The sequence below is a fragment of the Peromyscus californicus genome, unplaced genomic scaffold, assembly GCF_007827085.1.
Source record: "Peromyscus californicus insignis strain IS unplaced genomic scaffold, ASM782708v3 Scaffold_4__1_contigs__length_199733344, whole genome shotgun sequence".
NCBI lineage: Eukaryota > Metazoa > Chordata > Mammalia > Rodentia > Cricetidae > Peromyscus > Peromyscus californicus.
In genome coordinates this window covers 152,254,510-152,275,702 of record NW_026294562.1, presented here as the reverse complement: position 1 = coordinate 152,275,702, position 21,193 = coordinate 152,254,510, and the positions used below count along the sequence as shown (strand labels likewise).

The following is a 21,193-nucleotide window of genomic DNA, read 5'->3' as shown; positions in this document are numbered from 1 at the left end:
TTTAATTAATCGTAAATGTGTAAAACACTAAGTGATGCTTCATGACTTCAGAATGGCCATTCTAACTGCAGAAGTTCACTGAGATCCATAGTTCAGGACTGGACAATTGTTGGAGTGGCTACAGTAATCTAGCTGTGCAGTGTCTTATCTGAGTTAAGTAAAATATGGTGATTTTTCTTTATACAGTTTGTAAATAAATAAAATATTTAACAGGCTGATCTAATTCATTATAACTTTCAGACTAAATAAACTTGAAGATACCGTTATACTAATTAAAGGAAAGATTGAAGAAGTGAGTCTTCCTGTAGAAAAGGTGGATGTTATTATATCAGAGTGGATGGTAAGTAAAGTTTAAAAAATTTTCTTTTAAATGAACTTGGTAGCAGTTTTATTCATTATATTTGATAAATGATGATGGCGGCAGCTGTTTAGATAGTGCTGACTTTGTGGCCTCTGCAGATGTAGCAAATGTCTAGGTTTGTAGGGACAACTCCAAGGGCTAAGAAGGATAGGCTAGGGCTGTGCCTTCCAAGTGTCTCCATCCTGCTCTCTGGCCTCTCTGACCTTCTGTGCTGTGCCTTCAGTGGCCTTTCACACACTGTGGAGTTCACTGACTTGTGTTATGTAGCGTTATAGATTGTGTTAAAAGCTTGAGTCAAGGCAGAATATTTAAGTATATAATTAAATGATGGTATTTACCAACGGATAGGAATTATTGATGCAACTTGATGAAATCTTTTCAACTGTATGGAAATTTGAAGATTTTTTTTAAAGTTCTGTATGTTAAACTACATTTTCATATAATAAATTTATTAAAAACAATTTAAGCTGCAATTTTCTATAATTCTTTTATGGACATAGTGACAGTCCAGCAATATAGCAGTAACTTTTGGGAGCTTTCAGAGTGTGAGGGTTTAATACTTGGTGTCTAGTTCAGAGCGAGTATCACCTGGGTGTGGACAGCATAGCCTTAAAGCTTATGTTTCAGTTTCTTCTTTCTTGCAAGTAGGTTTTCAGGACTTGGTTTAGCCTGGTGTATCATTCCAAGAGGCGGGCCCTGCAGCCCTATGGTCTCTCATGCTGCTGGGTGTTGTGTTTCTGGTCAGCTGGCCTGCCGGTGAAGCCCTTGCAGCTGGCACTATGAGGATGGGCACTCTTTCCTGATCTCCTCTGCTTTAAGGGAGAGAAACTCATATATGCATTATTATTGGGAAATTTTTAAGTAATATAGAATTGAGTGTTAAGCAAATACCACTTTATTTACCACAGTGTTTTCTGAGGTAATTAATCTCACCTAACTGTAGCAGTGGCTCGAGATGAGGAAAGATAAAAACCAATTTCCTTCAGTGCACACTGCTTTTTTTTCTTTACATTTCTTACTTCTCTGTTTCTTCATTTGTGGAAGTGTTTTACCTTGGACATCTGCTGACGGCTTCTGCTTGGCTGTCTGCTCCTTAAAGACGTGTGCAGTTTGTTCTGGCGTAAACTCTTTCTCCATTTTATTTTATACTATTTGTATAAATGTTATTGCGATTATAATATATCATTACCCCATTTCCTTACCTCCCCAACCCCTTCGGGGTGTGTGTGTGTATATATGTGTGTCTTCCTAGATACATACATATGCTCAGTCCATGTAATGGTACTTGTGTGCATATGTTTTCAGGGCTGACCTCGTGGTTACCTTTTGCACAAGTTGAAGCTTCTGTCACAGCCGTCATAGCTTATGTTGTTATAGACCGTTGTTATTAAATCTTTTCTCCAGAGGACGAACAACAACTCACTTGGTACTGGCAGATTCCATCACAAGTCTTGGTGTAAATAAATAATGATGGACTCTCTTTGCAAGAGAACTTGTCCTGGCAGAAGTTCACTGGCCCCGATGCAGCTGTATTTGTGAATTTGTATAAGTACGAAGGCAGATGGTGTATGGCAGGTTGAGGATGTTGCTGGGAGTCAGACTGCCTGAGCTCAGCCTCATTTATTACCTCTGGGGCATGTGCTGGAACCTCTCTCTGCCTCGATTTCCTGCTCTGTAAAATGCAGAAACAGTAACACTCATTTCATGGGCTTTTGTGAGGATCAGATGAGCTGCTGCTTACAGATGTCTCAAGATGGTTCTAGTGCATCCTAACATCTCAGGAAACAGCTGTTCAGTTTCGGACAGTAGCACAAGCGAGTGAATGAGTCACTAGACTGGGTTGTGAAGCATAGAATGGCTGAGTAACTGCCCAGATGGCCCTCCTGGACAGCAGGCCTGGCCCTGCAGAGACGGTGCCAGGATTCATCCTGTTCTCCCTCCTTTTGGACATGACATTCAGGGTCATCCTGGGTTTGTCTGGTCTTAGCAACCCTTTCAGTTCTGGAGAACAGCTGTGACCTTGATTCCCTGGATGAGGAGGACAGTGGCACCTACTCCCCGTGTTTCCCATCTTCACAGCTGATAAGTCATCCTGTGGACGTTATGATGGGATTTTAGTGTTTGTTTCTTAACCACTATTCACTGTCAGAATGTTGGCACCAACTCTCCTTTGACCGTGGCCTCTCCATCCTTCACTTCCCATTCATCTCTTCAGCATGACTGCAGTCCCAAGTTCTCGTTCATGTGCACTTAAGTCCTGTATCCCTGATTTGATGGCTGTGAGTGTCTGCTCTGGCCTTAGCTGCTAGACAGTTTCCTGGACCATGCTGTTTCCCACAGAACCTTTTCCATGTCTTGGAGAGAATTGGTTTCAGGCTGATTTCTTTCCCCTGCAGGTGTTTTGTTTTCATGTAGGAATGACTGAGGAGTCCTTAGATACGATACATGTCTGAATGTGGAGAGCCTGTGTCTAGTGTCCCTGGAGGCCATGTTCTTCTGGGCTGCAGTTGTCTGAGTCTTCATTTAGGATATGTCTTTGATGCATCTGCTCTGTCACAGCCTCTGCTTCAGGACCTCGTGTGTTGAGTGTCTGGTCTCCCGATAAGATTTTTTTTTTCAGTCTCTAGTCCTTGCCCTGTGTTAGATTTTCCTCCAGTCCTTCCTGATCATTGGTGCTTTTGTCTTATGTAGTGATTGCTAAGTCTTTCCTTGGTTCACTTTCCTGGTTTTCAGCATTTCATCTTGTTGCTTTACTTTCTCGTCTTTGAATCCCATTCCTGTTTTATACTGAGTAATGTCCAAGTGTTCCATAAGTTGTGCTCGTTACCAGGCTGAAATCTACATCTTTTGCTCATTATCCTCTCGAATTTATTGTATGGACTGATGGAAAGGAACAGTCATGGAGTGTTGTGTAGCTGCTGTGCTTTGCTTTGTTTTTTTCCTCCTTCTGCAAATGCATGGGCTCTGTGCAGATTTGCCTAACATTAACATTCACAGAATGTTGTGTCACATAGAGGTAGGTAGTAAATGGCTGTTCAGGGCCTGATACTTATTATGTACCCTAATAAACTTCCCTGGGGATCGGAGGAGAGTCCACAACCAGGAGAGAAGAAGTGAAAAATCCAGCCATCTTGATCCAGCCCACATGGGATGGAGACTCTGGTCATGTGCAGCTCAAGACTGAGCTGGGGCCTGTAAGGCCACAAGCAAGGGGCTTTTTCGTGAATTTGTGCCACATATGTTGGGCTCCAGATGTAGCATGACTCTTAAAGGGTCTTATAATAAAAAATCCAGTGCCAGATATTGGGGTGAAAGCTGAAAGATCAGAGAAGCAGAACAGCCAGCCACTAGCTTACCTGTACAAAATCCTCAGCCTCAAGAGAGCAAGTTCCTATTTCCTCACACCTTATATACCTTTCTGTGTCCTGCCATATTACTTCCTGGGATTAAAGGCGTGTGTCACCACTGCCTAGTTCTTTTTCTCTCATGCAGCCCAGTGTAGCCATGAACTCACAGAGATCCAGATGGATCTCTGCCTCCCGAGTTATAGGATTAAAGGTGTGTGCCACCACTGCCTGACCTCTGTCTCTAATTTAGTGGCTGGCTCTGTCCTCTGATCCTCAGGTAAGCTTTATTGGGGTACACAATATATCACCACAGATACTGGCCTAAGATAACTTGGCTCTGGACCTGCAGCATTCCAACCTTCCACATTCTTGGAGTTCAGTCAGTCAGCCTTTATAGATACATCTTCTTGGGAACTTTCACTCACACAGCCCCTTGTCAACTTGAAATACAGGAAGTACACAAGGAATTTACCTTATTGACTTTGGCAGGATTTTAGATTACTAGCTTTGGCTCAGTTCTTTGCGCCACATCAAGCATTAAATTAGGACTTTATTCCCTGAGGCTGATTTGTGCTTGAAAGTCCTTCAAAGTGGGGTAGAGTGAGGAGGAAACAGTACCAAGCTGCTTGGGTGGGTTACGGAATTCGTTGTGTTTGGCCAGCCTTGTTATATGGGACAGTGTCTTGTTATATGGGGCAGTGTCTTGTTATATGGGGCAGTGTCTTGTTGTATGGGGCAGTGTCTTGTTATATGGGGCAGTGTCTTGTTATATGGGGCAGTGTCTTGTTATATGGGGCAGTGTCTTGCAATCTCACCTGAGCTGCACCTCTTGCTGCTTCACCAGGTTTAGCAAATACCATTGGGAGAGAAGCTTACCATGCATCTAACAAGATGGTCTTTTCTTACTATACATTTGCTGTATTTGGAAGATTGAGGTCTTGTTATTTTAATTCTCCAATCATACTGCTAGTTATCATTTCCTATAGTCTTGACATCGTGTGTGTGCGTGTGTGTGTGTGTGTGTGTTATGGAGTCACTCTTAAGTGTTTATGGTACTATAGCAAAGTACTTGAGGCTGGGTAATTTGTAGATATAGACAATAAAAATTTCCAAAAATTCACAGTTTGCAAAGCTGTAAGTCCAAAGTCAAGGTTCTGGCAGGTTCTGTGTCTGGTCAAGGTCTGGTGTCAGCTACCAAGACAGTATGTTTTTGTTGTGTGCCCTAGAGGCCTGGACACTGTCTTCACATAGACAAGGACAGAAAGGGGGCAAGCCCGCTACCTCAAATGTGAGCAGCTTCCAACTCACAGCTCAATTCCTGTGTAAAAGTCTCTGGTTCTATTCTTTTGAGACAGGGTCTTCCAAGCTGACGTCACATATAGCCCTGGCTAGCCCTGAACTCACTGTGTTCCTGCTTCAGTCTCCTCAGTGTGGGATTATAGGCATGCTCCACCATGGCTAGCTTTCCTTCCATCTCCCATGTTTATAGTCAACTTTTAGTTAGCATACAATATAAAGTGCTTTATTATAACATTTTCACATATGTATGTCATTGTATGTTGCTCATAATCTCCCACTGGCCTGCCTTCCCCTTCCCTGCTCTTCCTACACGGCTTGCCTCCTCTACATGGCTTTCATGTCATTCTTTTTTTTGTTTTTCGAGACAGGGTTTCTCTGTGTAGCTTTGCGCCTTTCCTGGAACTCACTTGGTAGCCCAGGCTGGCCTTGAACTCACAGAGATCCGCCTGGCTCTGCCTCCCAAGTGCTGGGATTAAAGGCGTGCGCCACCACCGCCCGGCTTCATGTCATTCTTATGTATAAATGTGTGTGTATAAATCAAGTTGACTCACACGAGAGAAAACATGATTCTTCCCATTCTTCCCCTGTTGCCCTCTTAGTCCCCCTTTTTTGACTCCTTTATGTTCCCTTATCTATTTTCTTGTCCTATGTATGAATTTTTTTTAAATACAAAGTCTGCATATGAGAGAAAAATAGGTTTGCCTTCCTTATTTTCTGTTATACCAGTACATTGTTGGTTCAGTTTTAATACATGAATTTGGGGAGACACATTGAGATCATAGCACACTCTGTTGTGTGTCTCTTTAATATGACTGTCTTTGCTAAAGGTGCCAGCTAATACTTTGGTTATTCTCATAAGTGTGGACTTCCCGCTTATATTTAATGATTCCCCTGATTTGATGCGGGGACTCTTGCTTTAGAAATGCATTATGTTCTTCAGCCGTGAGAGCTGAGTCTGTAGTAAGGGTGTGTGTGTTCTGATCTTGAGATGCTGTTGTTCCCTTTTGAATTGTTCTAAAACACTGCCACTGTGCAAGAGTGAGGGTCTTACACTGATCAGATCAGAGTGCCATCTAGTGGAAGAAAGGTTTTAAACGCCAGCATTTTCCAGTCTGAGAAGAGCAAGTAGAGGAAGGGGCTCTTGCTCTCCACATGTCCATGGCACTAGAGAATAAGCAGTGTGTGGTCAGGGGTTGGTGGGAGGACCGTGGTGTTGTGGGGCAGTGGCTGGCACATAGATGCCTAGCAGGAGCAGCCTCTCCTGAGGTTCATGTTCACTCTTCTTCACACAGAAGGCAGTTGTCAGATGAAGTACTAGGAAACAACTCCGTTGACCAATGTTTATTTTACACATATGCAGTTGTACCATCTTTTGACTACACACTAATGTAAACATACTAGAAAATGTATGCTTCATCTTTCCTGTCTCTTAGGACTCATCCCCCTCTTCCACTAGAATCTGTGATTGCCCTCTTGAAGTGTGTGCGTCTCCATCCCCAGCATGCTCATTCCTTGACATCCTATGTGTGGCAGAATAAAGTGCAGGGCACCGTGTGTTCCAGCCCCACACTTATGTTCATGGACACTTAGATTACTGGACGTTTTCAGTATTTGTATTAGGATGTCATGTATATTTCTGCCATTTCCCATTTTATTTCGCTTTTGTTCTTGTGGCAATTGAACCCAGAGTCTTGTGCATATACTAGGCAAGTCCTTGACCTCTGAACCATACCCCCAGTCCTTCCCTTTAGCCTGTTTCTGTATTTAAGTGGATTTCTTACATAACAAATACAGATGGTCCCTAACGTAAGATATCCCAGGTTACAATTTGTCAGCTTTATGTTTAAAATCCTCTGGTGTTTGCCCAGCAGTGGCATAGCTGGGTCCTACTATGGATATGGTTTGGTTTTTTGAGGCCCTCTGCACTGATTTTCATAACAGCTGCACTAGATTACACTCCTACTGTTTGAGTAAATGTGCCCTGTGTCTCTTTCTGTGCCTTTTGATGAGGTCTGAGTTTTGATGTCAAAGTCCTTGGTCCTTTCCCTCAAGAAAGTGAAAATATTTTTCATAAACTTTATCCCTTTCCCTCTTACACTTGATCTTGAATCCACTCTTGGGCTTTCTGCAAGGCAGTTTGATGATACTGACCGCAGTGTTGAATGTGCTCGTCCAGAAATTTTGGTAGACGTTAGATCTTGTAGGTGTGTTATAGGTTAGATCTTACAGTCTTGTTATTGAGTACAAGCAATCTTTTTTTCCCTCTAAATTATTTCAGATGACTGTTTGTCGACAGTCTTTCTCCAGAGTAACTTTATTTTTAACTATCTCTTAACTTGGTTTTTCCCTAAGGGTGTTTTAGTCATTTGGTTATTTGAAATTAGGAAAGAGGCTGGTACTCAAAGTATCTGCCTTTATTTAGTCACCAGTGAACCTGTACAGGAAGATATGAGCATGTTAGGAGCAGGCTCCTGTTTTCACGAATGTGAGTCTACATCCCTGTGTTCCATGTGTTCTTTCGTGGCTTTTAAGATTTGAAGGACGAATGCAATATTTAATTTTATAAAGTAAATGTCAGTCTTGAAAGAAGAATGCCCCATGAGCAACATAGGAGGCAATATCAGGTATAATCCTTCCAGATGGTGCCCTACAGGTGAGGCAGCAGCCTGTGAAATTGTACTCTGAATTGCACCACAGATGATTGGGGCGTTAGGTGCAAAGCTTTCTGGTATCAGTAATAAATGACTTGATTCAGAACCAAGGACAGTTCCCAGCAAGTTAAAGGCTGTTTAGTCACATTGGAAGTCTTTAGTAGAATGAAGTCAGCAAACTGGGAAGTTAAGAAGGACAGTAGCTGTTAACAGTTCATACACCATCTTCACCCACTTTTTTTTATTCTTCTCTCATATATTACATCCCGACTTCAGTTTCTCCTTCCTCCTCTCATCCCAGCCCCAAGCCCCTCCCTTTGCCCCCATGTCCACTCTGTTTGCCTTCAGAAAAGGGCAGGCCTCTCAGGGATATCCACCAAACACAGCATAACAAGCTACAATAAGACTAGGCACAAACCCTCATATTAAGGCTGGATGAGGCAACCCAGTAGGAGGAAAAGGGTCCCAAAAGCAGGCAAAAGAGTCAGAGACAGCCCTATCTCACTGTTAGGAGTCCCACAGGAACAACCATAGTATATATACAGAGGACCTAGCTCAGACCCAAACAGGCTCCCTGATTGTTGGTTCAGTCTCTTCGAGCCCCTGTGAGCCCTGGTTAGTCACCCACTTACTTTTAATGAGATGTATTAATTAATTTTTCTCAGTGTCATGTATTAATTCTACATATAATCTACATGTCATGTAATCTTTCACGCTAGTGTTTCAGTTGCTCACTAAGATGCCACTCTGAAGTATTCTGATTCACATGGTTTAAAATTCTGATCCCATTGAACATGTTCTGTGGGAACTTTTTCATTTCAGAATCCCTGAATCCTGCAGTACCCATGTCATCCTAATACAAATATGTAATCTTCCAGTCAAGCAAATCAAATAGAAATTCAGACCGTGGCTTCTGTCATCAGACCAGGTTCACATTCTGCTTTAGTTCAGTCACTGTTTGTGTGACTGGATTTTTTTTTTTTTTTTAGGCTTAAGCTTATTTCTAAGCCTTGGTTTCTTCATGAGGTGATGGCAGTGACAAGTGTATTCTGTGAGATAATTAAATGACGTTCTCTATAAAGCACAGTCAGCACCGTTCTTAGTACTCAGCAGTTTTAGTTTTAACAAAGAAACTATCACTTTAAATAACTAACTTTATTTTGTGCCGTTTCAGAGCAAGCCTCCTTCATTTTATCAGTGTGGATACACACTTGTTACATGCTGTTGCTCATTCAGAACTTGCTGTTCCAGACAATGTGGGCCATGTGCTTGAACTTCTTGGAGCTTACGTTGTAGGGCTATTTATGATTGACTGAGACAAAATAATCAAGGAAATAGATGTGGATGAACGACAAAGAAGAGAGCATACTTAGTGACATTGGAAAAATCCAATTAAATGGATTAACAATTGAGCAATTACCTGAATAGCAGGATAACCAGTTACCAGTGAACTTGTCAAGCTGCGTCTTCGGTAGTGTACCAAAGCTCCCAGCTGTGACATGTATGATTTGTTGTTTGAGGGGATGTTTTCCCATTGACTGGCTGGCGCCTCTGTTTTTTGTTTGGTTATTGGTTTTTTTTGGGGGGGGGTTTGTTGGGGTTTTTTTTGTGTGTGGGGTGGTGGTGGTGGTGTCTCTTTATGTATTCCTGGCTGTCCTGGAACTCATTGTGTATACCAAGATGGTCTCAAACTTACAAAGATCCTCCTGAGTGCTGGAATTAAAGGTGCATTCCACCACACCCAGCCAACTCCCCTGTTCTGTAACTTAGGGTTTACCAAGGACTTTGATATAATAGAAGCTTATGTGGGGGCAGAATCTTGCATTAGAATGGAAACCCTGATCAGAGAGAGCCATGAAGGGAGGAGAGGAGGAGGAACTGGGAAGAACTGACTTACTGTAGCTGTTTCTCTCTGTCCCTGCATCCCTGATCAAAGCCCATCACCACTGAGTCTGTGTCAGACATGTTGGTCTCCATGAGTGCCAGGTGCTATGCCTAGGCCTGTGTATGAACTGATGGAATTCTTCGTTGCTTTTGGCAGTCTCTGACCAGTAACATCTGGGTGGAAACTGGGGAGCAGAGATCCAGCATCTATGGAGGGTGTTTATGCATGAGTAGTTACATCCCTTGGTTACTCTGCGGGAGATCCTCAGAGTTGAAATTGGAACTGATTTGGATAGTTTGAGCAAATCATTTTTATTGTGCTTAAAATTGTATTTCTTAGTTATAAATTATAAAGGCATTTTGAGAGGTTTTATATTTTCTCGTTTAGTTTAATTAAATGAATAATTCAAAAAAACGTATTGAGGGTATTAGCTAGTTTTATGTCAACTTGACACAGTCCTTTTACAAGAAGGCACCTAGATTGAGAAAATGATCCCACCAAATTGGCCTGTGGGCAAGCCTGTGAGGCATTTTCTTAGTTTATAATTGATTTGGAAAGACCAATCCATTGTGAGTAGTGTTACCCATAGGCAGGCTTTGTGTATGAATTTTTTGTCTGAATGTATGTGTCGACTTCCGTTGTCCTGTGCAGATCTTGTCTGCTGAACCTGGCATCTGAGGACCTGAAAGAATGGGGTGGGCTACAGTCTAATGCTGTAGATAACCTCACTTCAGTTTCAGTATACTTTTATACACGAATGTAACAAAGAAAGCAGTGATCCAAGGAAGGTTGTTTGAGTTCAGAAAAACATGTACTAAATGTCAGTAAGCACATACTAAACATGAACAGAGCAGCTCTTTCCCAGAGCTTTCTCAGCACAGACCAATTTAAGCCCAGTTGTCTGGTACATAGTATAGATTATATGTAGGAAAGCAGGAAAGCAAAGCAGAGGCCGTATCCAAATTCAGGATATAATGACCAGGTTGGGTTCTATAGCTATGATCTGACATCCAACAAAAATAAACATGTCTTATGAATTGAATGTAAATGTTTGTCACAAGAGGCATGAAATCACATCCAAGAACAGTCCAGGGAATACAATGTACCTGAGATAAAAGGCCCTCTGCCTCTTTTCCTGGAGCCTCTCACAGTTCCCCAAGGCTCTGTTCACCATGGGTCATTCTTTTGATCGTGTTCTGACCATATGTCTGTGCCCCACATGCGTGACTGGTGCCAGAAGAGGGCATTGGATCCCCCTGAAACTGGAGTTACAGATGGTTGTGAGCAACCATGTAGGTGCTGGGAACCAAGCCCAGTACTGTGGAAGAACAGCCAGTACTCTTAACTGCTAAGTCATCTTTCCAAGCTCCAGGCCTTCAGTTGTTGTTTTTTTTTTAATTTTCTTTCTTTTTTAACTTTTAAAATTATTTTGATTTTGGTTTTTCAAGACATTGTTTCTCTGCGTAGGCCTGGCTGTCCTGTAACTTACTCTGTAGACCAGACTGGCCTTGAACTGAGAGGCCCACCTGCCTCTGCCTTCCTAGTGCTGGGATTAAAGGCATTTGCCACCCATGCCCGACTTCAGGTGATCTTTCTATTTCTGGGGTAACCCACTTTTAATAATTCCTTGACACAAATTATGATTCACTTTACTCAATGCAAAGATGCCCATTTACAAGCATTTCTGTGTGTAGATCTGTATGAACTGGTAAATATTCATTGGTGGAATTCTACACATCCCCTGTTCCTGGGACACACAGGGCATATTAAAGAATGCTAGTGTGTAGTGTTTAGCATATGATGGACATACTTGTTCAGGAATTTCACCTGAGCCATAGTTTCCATGGTGTAAACACATCTGCAACTCAGCATGGGTGCCTGGATAGTTTCTTATCAGTGAGTTTGTCGGGAGGAGGTTGATCCAAGGCAGAGGCAGTCATCAGACCTGTTTCCATGAGTTCAGGTGGGTCACTCACCTGTGAGAACAGTTCCGGGTTTGCTGCCTTTTTGTTCCATTTGTTCACATGTTTATCCCACCAGAAAATAATGTGTGCACAGAACCAAGGAACAGCTGAGAAAACAGCTTCAGCTGGAGCGCTGATGTGAAGGTGTAGCTCACACTCTCCCTGATGCTGAGGGATATGGCTGTCTGCATAGTACATACTGTGTAGTGTGTTAATAGAATGTGGCCTTTTTAGGACCCCCAAGAGTGTCTCCTTTCCCTGTGTATTTCATTACCCTTTCCCTGGGAAGGATTCACCGCCATTCCCTGGTTACACTAGGGTCCTGCTCCTTGAGCTAGTGCATGGCAGGTAGCAGACGAACTCCGGTGGAAAAGTATGACACTTGCTCAGAGTATGGGCAGCAGCCCTATTCTCTCCAGAGCTTCTAGTGTGTGAGTGTGCCCTGTGAACCTCTTGGATGAATGAATGTTCCTCTTGCTTCTTGATTTTTTAAAAAAATTCTGGGCAGTACATAGCTACAATCTGTTTAGACATATCTACCCCTCTGACATCCCTCCCAGTCTCTGGCTCCCCCTCCTCCCTTTTTAGTGACCCACTGAGTCCAGTTAGTGCTGTCTGTATGCACACCAAAGAACGCTCTCTAGACAGTGCTTTGGGAGATGGCACTTTATGCCCAGGTTCTCTGCCTCAGTCACTGGTCAGGTGGCACTTCCGTGGTGGGCTGTCATGTGCATGGCAGGATGTGTGGTAACATGTCGTGGCTCTGCTCAGTGGACACCAATGTTGTTTCCACCCTCACCCACGATGTGATACTGAAGGTGTCCAGTGTGGCAGATCCCCACAGAAGACAAAATCTATCAGGACCATTACTCCCAATTAATCTTGCAACATTCCATGGAGTTGCGGGGCTGATAAAAAGTTTCTGCCTGAAGTTTCCCTTCCACTGGGGAAGAAACAGTAGGCTGAAAAGTGGTTGCAGATGCAAATTTTGTATGTGCTCCTGATTGAACCCGCTAGGTCTACCTCACACCCAGGCCTGGCCTTCCAGTGCTCACTGTATAGAAAATACAGTGACTGGCAGAGTTGCATGACAAGGAAGAAAGTACTTGGTGACAGGGCCATCGGGGGCCACTGGGTCTCTTGCAACCGTGCCCGTTCCTGATGCTCAGCATTTCCTTTCTGCACAGGGCTATTTTCTTCTTTTCGAGTCGATGTTGGATTCTGTCCTTTATGCAAAGAGCAAATACTTGGCAAAAGGAGGATCAGGTAAGTAGGATATTTCAGTTTTAATCTGATTTCAGTGTGGTGCAACCAAATGAACTTCTGAATTTCAAGCACACTGTGCATACCTGAGAGAGTTTCAGTAGAAATGAGAGATGTTCCCATTGGAAGGAGCCTTGGTTACTTAAGATATGGGGACTCCAAGGTCATGGTTTCTTAGGACATCTTTTACTAGGTTTTTATTGTTTGTTAGCTTGCTTGTTTAATAGAAAAATAAGGACTAGGTGTGGGAAGCTTTTAGTATGCAAATGGGTCAGAAGCATCTTTGCAATTTTAATTCTTTTTTTTTTTTTTAAGATTTATTTATTTATTATGTATACAGTGTTCTGTCTGCATGTGTCCCTGCAGGTCGGAAGAGGGCACCAGATCTCATTACAAGTGGTTGTGAGCCACCATGTGGTTGCTGGGAATTGAACTCAGGACCTCTGGAAGAGCAGTCGGTGCTCCCAACCACTGAGCCATCTCTCCAGCCCGCAATTTTAATTCTTATGTCATTTGGTTCCTGTTTTTCACACTTAATCTTAGCCAGAGGCCAACAGCATGTTTCATACTAGGTTGAAGACTATTGGCTTTAATAGCAATTTTCCCTTGCCTCACTAACTTAAAAGCTCCTTCACTCTGTGGTTTAGTTTTGGTGGCTAGAAAGGTGAATCTATGCTAAGCAGATCCGTCTCAACTTTGTTCCATGTCTGTGGGGAAGTAGTGTTCTGGTTGCATCTTCGGGCGGAAGTGCACTTCCCAGCCTTGTGCGTGGATGCCTGGTGTCCGTAAGAACAGGGAGTATGCTCTTGCTCAGGCCTCCTGCCCACAGTACCCTGCAGCTGTATAGACTGTTACAGCACAGTTGAAAGTCCTCAGGCCAAACCAGGAGAGCCAGGACAGGTCCTCCAGACAGTGGAGCACTCTAGTAGCACGCTGTGTATTCCTTCCTTCTCAAGGGGCACTTGTCATATGGTCCCTGCATTCACTTTAAAGTAGTGCTTGATCTCTGCTATGAACCTGGCTAGAATTTTAGATGTCTTACCCTGAAACAATCTCTGCATCTTTGATTATTGTGGGCTTTTTAGTGACTGAAGGAAATAATATCACTGGATGACTCTCTAGTGGTCGTCACCATCACCCTTGCTTTTGTCATACATAATCTTTACCACAGCCCTTTGAGATTTGGGGAACAGTATCAAAGGTGTCCAGGAAGATGACACCATTAGGCAGCCAAGCCTGCATTTTTCTTGTTTTTAAACTCATATCTGCCTGACCTAATCAATGTTCATGTTCTTTTCACTAAACCTTGATTTCCCTATTAAAATGCATTTAAAGCAGCTGACTCTTGCTGTGGGGTTCTAGAGAACCCCACCCCCTCCCTCTTCATACCTCTCCAGTGGTGTCCATTGATCTCACTGAAGAACTGACAGCAGCTAATGCATTTAAATCGAGTGCTCAGTGAGATGCATTAGGCCCACAGCCATGGGACTGTGGCAGCTGGAGGGATAAACGGGAGGTTAATGATTCTAGCTCAGTCCATATTTTCATAGAACTGATTAACATTAGGATCATCTGGGGGCATAGTCAGAAGAATCGGCATTTAACCGCCTGAGCAGTGCTGTGGAATGCTATTTGTTAATATAATTAGGAGAAAAATAAGTAAAATATGAGCAACATGAAATGAACAAATATTGCCATCAAATGCTCATGTGTATTGTGAAGTGTTACTTTATGTTTTTCTTAAGGGAATCCTTATGAAGCAATCGTAATGGAAGAACTTTAGAAAGAATGATTGTATTGTGGAATGGGGTGTCAGTATTATGGGTCCATGATGTGAGTGTAAGTTCATCTGTCTCCTCCTCTCTCCCATGAAGAAGACCTAAATCAATGTAAAGAAGTACTAAGTTCTTGGATAAAGAGAATTCATTCCGGAAGATGTCACTTCGCCCAAACTTACTGCAGACTATGATGAAATCCAAAACTACTAACAATTGTTTTAATTGTAGATGAGAATTATGTATATTTTTCCCTTTTTTGATGTTAAAAATTATACAGTAGCATTTCTAAGTTTGTACTGCTGTCCCAACCAACAGGTTTGTCTTTAATTTAAGCTGATTATGAAATTGGTGTGGAAAAGTAAACAGGAATGGCAAGAAACCACCAAATTAGCAAGACCCTGGGGTAGTGGAGACAGGAGGAAGAGCCCTGCCATATATGAAAGTGTACCCTGAAGTCTAGACAATAAAAGCAGCTGTTGCTGCTTCCTGTGTGGAAGACAAGCTGAAGAAAATTGAAAATCTGGTTAGAACCACATATGTGACTAGTACCTCTTACAGTGCGGGAAATTGTTTTTAATAGAAAATTAAAATAAAATTTATTTAAAAATAAAACAAAGCCAAGCATGGTGGCTTACACCTGTAATCCCAGCACTTGTGAGATGGAAGCAGGAAGATCAGGAGTTCAAGGCCAGCTTCAGCTGTTCACTGAGTTGGAGGCTGTCCTGGGCAACATAAGCCCTTGCCTTAAAGGAAAAAAAAGATCAAATAAAGTAAGGTTCAGCTGGGCTCAGTGGTACATTCCTGTAGTTCCAGCACTTAGGAGGCTGAGGCATGAAGAATGCTCAGGCCCAGAAGCTCAAGACCAGCCTGGGCAACATAGTAAACCCTTAAGACAACTCTTCTTCAAACAGCTTAATCCAGACAGTAGATTGACCGTTGTAATTTTCCAGTGAGTCAGATAGAATGCAGACACATTAGGCTTGAGGGAAGAGTTTTCTAAGAACTTAAATTTGGAAGCCCTGATAGATGCTTTATGAAGTTGACTGTAAATTCTCACGTGACAGACTCTACTAAAGTAGAGTCACAAGGACTGAAGTGGGGAATCCACCCAGCTTCTACCGGAAGTGTAGTTTCTAGCATTGGTGGAGCCTCCAGTAAGTAGTCAGCAAAGCCAGAGGAGCACTGGACAGAGTTGAATGACAGCTCCCAGAAAGGGATGGGGACAGCTGAAAGGTGCCGCCTCTGTTCTGTTGCACGCATGTCTCAGTGGAGGACATACTACTTGAGGTCACACAGGATCTTTTAACTTCCTCCTGGAAGTTTTAGTGTGTTCATTGAGTTCATGATTCACTTCAGGATCAGAGCAAGAGAGACAGAAAGCAGTGGGTGGAAAGGGGAAGGGCGAGAGGAAATGGGAACATGAAGGCCAGATCTCGATGTGGAGCATCTTCGCAGTTTCTCTCCCGTGCTTTTTGAGACAGGGTTTCTCATTCCTTTCACCTCCACATTGCTTTAAAAAGACTTGAAATTGCCGGGCGGTGGTGGCGCACGCCTTTAATCCCAGCACTCGGGAGGCAGAGCCAGGCGGATCTCTGTGAGTTCGAGGCCAGCCTGGGCTACCAAGTGAGTTCCAGGAGAGGCGCAAAGCTACACAGAGAAACCCTGTCTCGAAAAACCAAAAAAAAAAAAACAAAAAAACAAAAAAACTTGAAATTAAAATGGCTTCTAATGAATAGGACAGTTAGAAAATAACCAGCCTCTTTGCATTGAGCCCCCTGTGAGTTTACAATGCTGTCCTTGCAGGGGCAAAGCTCTGTACTGTTTTTCAGTTGCCTGCCTGTGGCATAGAACATAGAAATGCTTTGCTTTATTAAGCTTATGTCCTATGGTATTGCTGAGCTTGGTGGTTATTTCTAAAAGGATTTCCTGTGTAAACAATCCAGCCGTTTGCAAAGAGTTTTAATGCTACCCTTCTGTACCTATGCTTCCTTTTCTTACCTATAACCCTGATTAAAAACAAGAAATGGAATGTCCTTTCAAATACAAATGACAAATAACCACAACTTGAAGAATGAGATGTTTACCTGCTTTCAAAGATCCTCTGTAAAATGTCTACTAATTACAGCAGGGCAAAGCCAGTCAGTTCCAGTGTGAAAACCCAGCCACCACTGAGAAATCAAAGCTGACATGCTCAGGAGCGGAAGAGATTGAAATTGCATCTGCTAATAACATGGAGAAGTAATTCACTCAAAATCAGCAAGAGTTTCTAAAATCATTTTTTGCAGAATAAAGTTGAGAAGCTATTGATCTTCCTCTATCAGGAAGGAATTGTTTTTGCTGTTTGTCATTATACTGTCCTGGACTGTGAAAGCAGGTCCCCTCATGCTAAGATCCCAGATGCATTTTGGGCTCTTTCAGGCTTTTATTCACTTCCAAGTAGGAGGGATAGCAGCCTGTTCCAGCTCACCGCCTCTGATTCATTTTACAAGGACCAGGGGCTTTTCGTTAAAATATAGATGCTCAGGCTTCGTGGAGGAGGCTTTTGAACACAATCAGAGGCAGAGTTTTTTTGTTTTCTTTTTTTTCAGTGCTTCTTCTCTTTATAGCAAATGTGGTGAGAGGACTTGTTGCAGGAAACAGAAATCCACCCCAGTCAGTGGAAAAAGGATTTACTAAAGGGCAGGAATGCTACAAAGTGTGAAAACTGGGAAATGATGCAGCCAGAAACTGTTGCTTTGCCAGACCTGTGGGCTTCAGAATGGAGGCTCCTACCTGTGACTGACACATTATGCTGTGTAGGTGCCCTGGAGATGACACTGTCTCTGTACCCCTTTACCAGAGCCTCCCTCACCTACCTGCCTGGCCTCCTTTAGACTGAAGAAAGCGCTTCTGCCGTGTGCCTCCTGAGGAGCAGCAAAATAGAGCATAGGAACACAGCCAGCAGCCTCAGCCCTGCCCTGGACCTGTGCACACCAGAAGCTACCTCACGAGCATCCTTCCCTTGATGCCTCCTGTTCTCATAGCCGCTGGGCTGTTTGCTCTTCACCTTACTCTCTGTCCTGTCACCAGCCACTCAGCAGAGTGAGCAAGCCCATACATCTTTGCTTTGCTCACTTAGCTTTATTAATAGTTACAATGTACTTGCTCTTTCTCCTTTGCCTTCTACCAAGTGCTCATTTGCTTTAGAAGGGTGGAGTTCTAGCATTTGAAGAGCAAGGCGGTGGGCGGGCATGCAGGGGGAAGTCCGTGGTGTCTGTGGGCAGACCTCAAGACTTGCGTGTCAGCTGCCTGGTTGTCTTCTCCTGGCGTTACTTACCTCCGTCCCTTCAGTCTCCTGTTTTTAAAAGCCCAGCTGTAGACAGTCCTTGCAAAGTCTGGTTTTTCATTATGTATTATATCTCCTGTATTCTTGCTGGAAACAAGAGCAGCATTGGCTTGTGCCTTAGTGGTGAAATGGGTTTGAACATGGCACCTTCGTCCAGCACATTGAGTGTCATACTTGTACATAGATGACATCACACAGAAGCCGTGGAGGTTGATTTCCGGGGCTCAAAGTTTCCTGTGCTGTTTCTGTATTTTACAGATTTTTGCCACCTTTGTTATTATTTTTTTTCCTAGAAATATCCTGATAATGTTTACTTTTTTTAGTGCATAGTTTTTCAAAGCATAGTCCATCTACATATTAAGTCTACCTAACTTTAATGGAGCTGATCACTATTTATAAGGTACTATGGAGGAATAGGTCTAGTTCCCAAATGAATATTTAATTTCTAAGTTACTCGTGCTCTGTGAATTGGTGAGTGTTTGCAGTGCTTTGACTCCTGTGTGCCGGTGTTTTGTGGGAATTGTATTCTCATATGCCTCAGTCTCAGCCTTTAGGGCCTAGAAGTTTGTGAGGTCTTCCCTAGGGATGAAGGAGTTCCCATCTTGGTCTGCTCACCTCGTGAGCCGTTCCAGTGACAGATGAATTCTGGGCAGTGAATCGAGAAGGACACAGATGTCAGAGCCATGGATTTATAAATGGTCTAGTAACTGGCTGCTTTTGTCCAATCAGCACTTGGCCGATTTCACCTACAAGCAGGCATAATTATTCAATTATAGCTTCTATCTGACAAAAAAAAAGTGACAAATGTGTGAGACTGTGAAGGTAAAGGGTTAGTGGAGTTCTGGCAGGTGGCCCAAGATTTAGGCAGCTGTGCCAAGGTGGATGCTGAACCCCATTGACCTCTAGCACTGATTACAAACCTTTATGAATATTCATGTCTTTCTGAGAGATGAAAAATCATTTCTGAGTTCAAAAATAAAAACTAGGAATTTTATATCTTTGAAATATAATTAGCTTAAAAACTATGCCTCAACACTTGGAGAAGAAGAACCATTCTGCTCTTGATTTTTTTTCTCTAAACCTGGCTTGCAGTCAGCCACGGTTTTCCTTACGAAGGGGCCATCTTTGTTCTCCATGGTGTCCTAGCACACCACACAGCTTGTAGGGTGGCAGATCAGCGGCTTTTGGCCGGGTTCCAGGTTGCATTGTCAGTGTGACCGGCCACATCCCTGCCCTCTCTCTAGCTCTGGCATGGTAGCAGAGTGCAGCTGTGGATGATGGGTAAGCAGGCTAGTGCAGAGGACTTACAGTGGGTTTACAGACCCATGCAGCAGACTGGATTGATGCATGGCCTGTGGTTTGCCAGACTCAATGATGGCATTAAAAACAAACACCAGACTCAGTGAGGATTTTTTATCATGTTCTGAACTGCCCGTGAACTGCAGTACGTCATATGACTGTCCCTGTCCTATACAATGCTGCAGTACATTTAGTTCCCGTGAACTACAGGAGCAGTGGTACTTCTAATAGTAACAGTTAATCACTGTGGTAAATCTTACCATCATTGTCTTCCCTCTTTTCTCTGGCAGGGTCTCTGGGTCTGACCCACTGCCTGACTTATGGACAAGGCTTTATTGAACACAGCCATTCTGCTTTCATAGTAACCTCAGAAAGTGGTCATTTCAACAAAAACAAATGGCTTCCAAAACCTAAAGTGTTGACTTTACAAAAGATGTCTGCTGGCCTAACTGCCTTCCTGTGTTCCTCAGGCCATATGCAGAAAGCTGCAGCTGTGGCACAGATATTATAAAGGGTAGAGGAAGCTACTGAGATACCCAGTACTGCCCCTCTGCACTGCCTCAAGATCAGTTCTTGTCTTTGTTTGATGTTAAGGATGTGGCTCAGAGAACTGACTGTAGTGCCTATGGTGGGTCTGTTGTTAGCATCCCAGGAACAAATTTGCATTCCTCAGACTGGAACCAGCCAGAGAGCTTGGCATGCTACTGGAGGAGGAGAGCATGACCCTGAGCCCCGGGCACTGGATAGCCAGCACACTCTTGTGCATGGCTCTTAAGGATGACTGCAGAGGCTGAACTGTGAGGCAGCATTAGGGCCCGTGTCCTGCTTTGATGCAGATCTTATCCTGGCCTTTATTTTAAAGATAACTTAGAGCTTTGACTAATACAGTTTTTAAAGGTGAAGTAGAAGGTGATCTGAGTCTGAAGATTGGCTGCTGACCAGGGACCATTTCTGTGGTTACTTTATGGTTGTCATTTGATATGGGATATGGGAACATACAACTGACTCTTTTTTTTTTTTTTGATTCATTAATTCCCTAAAAATTGATGCTTGAGATATTCATAGGAAAAGTTCATTTCCACGTTAGTCACCAGAAAGGAGCTATGTGCTGTGTCATAACGACCTTTACTGTCCCACAGCATTTTTTCTAGTTCTTCTAAACCATTTCCCACCACCCCTCAGTGCCCTCTTGGCTCTCTTCCTTCTCTGTCCCCTCTCAGCCCCTTTTGCTACTTCTCCTGTGCCATAAATTCTGGTGCTGGTGACATAGCTGGTCTTAGAGGCTTCTGCTGTGTATGTTTTTGTTTGCATGTTCATAGTCTTCAGTTTGTATCTTAGACCCAGATAATTCCACACCTTAGGTTTCATTCATTGACGTTTTCATCAGTGCCGGAAGCAATGCACTCATTCCTCCTGGATCTGTTCCTATCGATGCCCTTTACAGTTGACAGTCTGCTCAGCTGCTAAAGCCGAGCACTGTTCCCAATTCCTCCTCATCTCGGCCGGTCTTTCCCGAGTTCTACCTCCCATCTGTCTATCAGATCCATTTCTTCTTCACGCTGTAGCCACCGGCCTGGTTTTCACCACCGACTCATTACATGTTTCTGAACTTGTCTGTTTTCCTCCTAGTCAGTCTTCACATAGCACTTCAAATGATTGTTCTAAACCAGTTCAGATCACTGAAATCTGATCACAGTGCTACCATAGGTAAAATTTTCACTGAGTTACCATTCTTAAAATAAAGTCCAGTTCACTGCAGTGGTTTACAGAGACCCCATTGAGCCTTGTGTCTTCCTGCCTGTCTAGTTAGAGTGCAAGTGCCACCCCTTAATGGTGACTGCTACACACTCTCACTCTGCTAGAACACTCTTTCTCTCCCCACTTTTGAGCTGGTTTCTATCCTTACATGGTAGCCTGCTTCCCCTGCTGCAGCCTCTTCTGATTTGGCTGATTTTGCTGGGTGATCCACAATGCTTTATGCTTTCTCTTTTGATGACAGCCTGGGCTACAGGAGATCCGGT

General features: G+C 43.3%; 1 protein-coding gene across 6 annotated transcripts in view; it reads left to right on the top strand.

Annotated features, from left to right (window-relative positions):
- Positions 1 to 21,193, top strand: part of Prmt3 (protein arginine methyltransferase 3) — an 80,073-nt gene that overhangs the window by 25,398 nt on the left and 33,482 nt on the right. For all 6 annotated transcript variants that reach the window (XM_052762561.1, XM_052762562.1, XM_052762566.1 and 3 more), the window contains 2 exons: positions 241 to 340; positions 12,695 to 12,773. In XM_052762561.1, coding sequence (XP_052618521.1) covers positions 241 to 340; positions 12,695 to 12,773 — 179 coding nt within the window. The remainder of the gene's footprint in view (positions 1 to 240; positions 341 to 12,694; positions 12,774 to 21,193) is intronic.